The 5,745-nt window shown below is 33.0% G+C and overlaps 1 protein-coding gene across 1 annotated transcript; it reads left to right on the top strand.

Moving 5' to 3' along the window:
* The first annotated feature begins 934 nt into the window (after positions 1-934).
* LOC127120777 (calcium-dependent protein kinase 1) lies at positions 935-5,537 on the top strand. Its single transcript, XM_051051319.1, has 8 exons — positions 935-1,722; positions 2,256-2,399; positions 2,641-2,793; positions 3,671-3,783; positions 3,955-4,122; positions 4,624-4,751; positions 5,024-5,123; positions 5,230-5,537. Exons 1-8 carry the CDS (start codon positions 1,059-1,061, stop codon positions 5,305-5,307), a joined length of 1,548 nt encoding a protein of 515 aa, XP_050907276.1. The 5' UTR covers positions 935-1,058; the 3' UTR covers positions 5,308-5,537.
* Positions 5,538-5,745: the final 208 nt, after the last annotated feature.

The raw sequence follows: 5,745 nt of genomic DNA, 5'->3' as shown, positions 1-5,745 counted from the left end.
GCTGCAATTGATGTGATGACCATTGAATCAATGGATTTCTTAATTTCGGAAAATTGATCTTTTTATGTTTATTTTTTAATTTAATTAAAATATTGATGCTCTTATTTTTTTCTTCTTAAATTTTGATGTTCTTGATTTAAAATTCTATTTTATTATCAAAAGTTTTTCAAAAAATCCTATATTTTAACGTATATATAATATTTTTTAAAAAAGTTTTGAGAAAAAGATTACATTACAAAAAGAAAATGAAATTATATTTTGCATTATTTTTAATATAAATCTCATTATTTGAAAAGAAAAGTTTATGTTACATAAGAAAGATGGAACTAAATTTTCATATTACTTTTAATATAAATCTTATTTAAGTAAACATCATATTATTTTTTCAATTTTTTTATTTATAAATTTTATTATTATTTTAAGTAAATGGCACATTATTTTTATTAACTTTTTTATTTATAAATTTTTATTTTCTAATTTATATCTTATTTTTAATTATTTATATAGAGTATAGTATTTATTTATTAGTTTATGGTAGTATTATATTATATAATTATTTTTTCTTTTTTAGTTTATAGGCATCAAATATTATTATATTTGAGAGCTTGAATTTTATTTAAATTTTTATTCAACTTGCATGAATAAATTTATAGATTTTTTATATATTTTATAATTATGAAATTTATGTCAAAAATTTATTTTTGTCAATATTTTATTCATTTATATAAATTGAATTAAAAGTCAGAAGTTGAATCAATAATTTATTGGTCTGATAATAACTCATTTTCCAATAGTTTGATTGGGTCGAAGACCGGTTCGAGTTTTAAAATATTGATCCCAAATGAATTTATTTAACATAATTTTAAAACACCATTTTTTTTAATTAAAATAAAACAAGTACAAAATTGAGAACTGAAGTGCCTTATAATGTTAGTCAACCCAATTGATATTTCTGCAAAGTCGTTTTTGAAGTGGTCATTGTAAAATCAAAGTCCATTTGTACTTTTTCAGACAAGACATTCAAAGTCTCTCCTCCGTCAACCAACACCACCGTCGTGATGGGCAACCGCAGCAGCAGAACCAAAACGAAACCCTCCTCCGATTCCCAAACCGAAACCCGTTCAAAATCAAACCCTCAAAATTCCACTCTCATTTCCTTCCCCCCTCCCAATCAACCAACCCCAACCCCAACGCCCCCTCCTTCCTCTCCCGTCGGCCGCGTCTTAGGCCGGCCCATGGAAGACGTCCGATCCACCTACATCTTCGGCCGCGAATTAGGTCGTGGTCAATTCGGAGTCACATATCTAGTAACTCACAGAGTCACCAAGGAGCAATTCGCCTGCAAATCAATCGCCACGCGGAAGCTAATCCGCCGCGATGATTTGGATGATATCCGCCGTGAAGTTCAGATCATGCATCACCTCACCGGTCACCGTAACATCGTTGAGCTTAAAGGTGCTTATGAGGATCGGCATTCAGTTAACCTCATCATGGAACTCTGTGCCGGCGGTGAACTCTTTGATAGGATTATATCTAAAGGACATTACTCCGAGCGTGCTGCTTCTGAATTGTGTCGCCAGATGTTGGCCGTTGTTCATAATTGTCACACCATGGGAGTTATGCACAGGGATTTGAAACCCGAGAATTTCTTGTTCCTCAGTAAGCATGAAACTTCGCCTCTTAAAGCCACTGATTTCGGTCTCTCTGTGTTTTTCAAACCCGGTTAGTTACTTTAACCTTGTTTCGATTAACAACTTTATTAATTATCTCTAGCATAATTACTTATCATATAAATATTCAAGTATAAACTATTTCTATATGACGAAATTTGATTTTGGATGAATTGATATTAGTTAAAAGTGAGTTAAAAGCAAAGTGATTTATGTTTATAGTACATATTTGTAAAAATTAGTTGAACAATAAATTTGAGCATAAGTCACATTTGGAGTCAAAAACTAGGCATCAGTAAGTCACTTTTGGAGTCAAAAACTACAAATCGTAACTTCAAGTTAGCATTAATTCTATGAAAAACATCCAAATATGTCAAACTCAATTCTTAACCTCTAGAATGAATCAATTTTGTGGCACCTTCAAAATTGGAACCAAACAGACACCAAGTTAATCCAAACTAACTTTCAGTGTTTTTCTACTCTACTGTCTTTGAGTTAGTTAATTAGCTAGTTCCATTTCACTGATGTTAGTTTTTCTTTGAAACACTGATTTCAATAGTTTGTGGGCATGATTTTTGAGAACAGGAGATGTATTTAAAGATCTTGTTGGGAGTGCGTATTATGTTGCACCTGAGGTGTTGCGTAGAAGTTATGGCCCCGAAGCTGATATTTGGAGTGCTGGGGTTATTTTGTATATTCTCCTCTCTGGCGTCCCTCCCTTCTGGGCAGGTATACTTCCTTTCTTTACTGTTTTTTGAACACTCATACATATTATCATGAAGTTGTTTAGGTTCATTTGTTTGCTGGCTGAACTTTCTGAGTGATTTTGAACTTCGGTATAGTTAGATTAGGTGTTTGTGCAAGTTCGGTTTTCATGTCTTTCTTGTTTGATAACACCTTACTTTGATTACTGACTAGTATATGGTACCTTTCTGATATTTCTCACTTTCTTCTTATTCTTTATGTGAAGAAAATGAACAGGGTATCTTCGATGCTATTCTTCATGGACATATTGATTTTGCATCGGAACCTTGGCCTAAAATATCAAGTAATGCTAAAGGTCTGATCAAGAAGATGTTGCGAGCTGACCCTAAAGAACGACTTTCAGCTGTTGAAGCCCTTAGTAAGTTTTACTCTTCTTGTAAATGCAAGTTGATTTCTTTTTACAACAAAAGGGTTTTATGCTGTATTTTGACCATGTTGACTCTGAGGATCAGCCAGGCATTGTTGATAAAATGACTCTCTAACCGTATTAATAGAGATCTGATCCTTAGAATTGATGCAAAAGTGAAAGGGAGGTGAGATAACTGGCAAGAAATAGGATATTAATTTTAAAAGAAGCTATGACTACTCACTCAATTGATCCATGATATGAGAGTAACATGTCTCATTCAATGGGATAAAGAGGAGAATGGACATTTATTTTCACATACACTCTTCAATACCCTCTCTCGAATAAATGAAAAAGTAGGTTAGGGCATATGCATCTTTGCCAAGTGCCATCTCTTCTTTATTGTAAAATTTGTGGTAGAGGGACCACTATTTCCCAAACAAATGCATTGTTTCTTTTAATTACTTGAATTGATATTTTCTCTCAACTGAACTGTCTCATCCACACCGTGCTCTCGTTTTTGTCTCTCACCACACTCCCTTATTGCGTTTTTCTATTTTTCCTGAATGAGTAATATGCGTAATTTTGTTTCTGAGAAGTTTTCTTCTTTGAAAGTCACTGTTACCTCGCCTCATTAGCTAGCTTTCTTTCGGTTAGATATTCATGTGATTGGATAATGCTACTTTTTGGTTAATTGGCATGCTCTAGGGGCACAATAGCAAATAATATATGTATTTTACATATACGCCCCCACGTATACTCGCACAATTTCTCTAGTCCTGTTTTACTTTCCCCATTCTCTAGCCTGAAGCATTTGAGCTGTGTCATGGCTGTTTTATTTTATTTATTTGAGTCAACTAAACATAATAACATAGTATATACACTTCAGATCATCCTTGGATGAGACATGATGGAGCACCCGATAAGCCTCTTGATATTGCTGTTTTAACCAGAATGAAACAATTCAGGGCAATGAACAAGCTAAAGAAAGTAGCTCTGAAGGTAAATAGTTCTTTATCGTCATTTTTGTTATATACAGATCAAGGTCTCATAATCAAGCTTTCAGTAAAATAACTAAATAGCCGTTATAAAAAAGTAAATAAACAGGGAGAAGAAATCCATAACTGAACTGGAACAAAGATTAATATGTGAAAGTTCTTATGTTTTTTGCAGGTTATTGCTGAAAATCTTTCTGAAGAAGAAATTATTGGCTTGAAGGAAATGTTTAAATCCATGGACACAGATAATAGTGGAACAGTCACTTTTGAAGAGTTGAAAGCTGGTCTCCCCAAACTAGGTACTAAGATATCTGAGTCTGAAGTAAGGCAGTTAATGGAAGCGGTAAGATTTCTTTTACACCATTAATTCTCTGTTACAACTTACAATTGATTACAACATGTATTAGTAACAAAGACACACACACAAACATATATACACTCTTTCCCTTCTATACTAGTAGTACCAGATCTTGTTGCAGAGTTATACTTTTGTATTGTAACCACTGAAATTTAATTTTTCGTAGCTAACTCTGCATATGTCACATGTAAATGTAATGGATAAATGTATTCTCTGCAAGCTCATCTCCTTGATAGTTATCTCTATCCAAATCCTGATTTGTTCTTGTAATTAACACGGCGATTAATGCTTAATGTGCTGCATTTATAAAATGCCTGAATTGTCCATTGATATTGCAGAACCATATACGTATTAGAGCACTAGGAAAATAGTTGTATGCTATATTTATAGACTAGAGCTGTTTAATATTGTGATTCCAAGCTTACCACTTTTCTTGATCCCACTGATGTTTTTTCTTTCTCTATTTATAACATATCTAATTTGCAGGCTGATGTTGACGGAAGTGGAAGCATTGATTATATTGAATTCATAACAGCTACCATGCACTTGAATAGAATGGAAAGAGAGGACCACCTATTCAAAGCTTTTGAACATTTTGACAAGGATAAAAGCGGGTAATCTCTTTTTGTAGGATTTTTTTTTATCAGACTCCTCTCGTATTATAAATGAATTTGGATGTGACAGGTTCATGCTATGAATTAGAAAAGAACACAGAAAATTAATGAATCCCACATAATAAGTGGCTGGTCTTGCTATTGTCTCTTTCTCACCAGACATAACCTTCTCATGAGAGGACAATGATCTTCTTTTTACCTTTTATTTATATTTTTTAACATACCTGTGTTGAATCACATTTTGGACTATTTTCTTGCTTCTGTTTTCATAGGTACATTACAAAGGAAGAGTTGGAAAATGCCCTTACAAAGTATAACATGGGGGATGAGAAAACAATAAAGGAGATCATTGACGAAGTCGATTCAGATAATGTACCCTTATTTCTTCCTTCTTTACTTTTTCACATTCTTGTTCTTATATTTAGTTATCCTAATATGAAATTGTATATACAAGTTAAAACTCCCAAACCTCTTGCAGGATGGAAGAATTAACTATGAGGAGTTTGTAGCGATGATGAGGCAAGGCAACCCAGATTTGAACAAACATCGCAAATGATTAAGTTGACCACACATCACCTGTTTAAGCGAGTCCGGACGGCTCAAGCAGGTTCTGCTAACATGGACCACACATCACCTGTTTAACGAACTATTTCTGCTTCGGATTTTGCCTGCCATTTGCTCGTCCGTTGAGGGCACTTGCATGGCATGTTAGCTTGCTCTTCCATTGAGACTAAGTTATATGACATTTTCTATGATTGCAATACATATTGATTGTTCCTAATTTTACTAATTGTGTGCTTCACTAAACATTGTTGTCCTGTTGCTTAAAATTAATAACCATGACAAATTCATGATAATTTATATTATATTTTTAAATAAAAGTGATTTTTATATAACTTCAGAGGTTATTCTTCAGTACTTTTTAAAAAAAGCATAAAATATTCTTAAAAAATCATTGAGTTGAAAATTGAACATCTTAAAATAGATTATCATT

This window comes from Lathyrus oleraceus, chromosome 2, assembly GCF_024323335.1.
Source record: "Lathyrus oleraceus cultivar Zhongwan6 chromosome 2, CAAS_Psat_ZW6_1.0, whole genome shotgun sequence".
Taxonomy (NCBI): Eukaryota; Viridiplantae; Streptophyta; class Magnoliopsida; order Fabales; family Fabaceae; genus Lathyrus; species Lathyrus oleraceus.
Note: the sequence above shows the minus strand (reverse complement) of the source record. Positions and strands in the feature narration are given on the sequence as shown.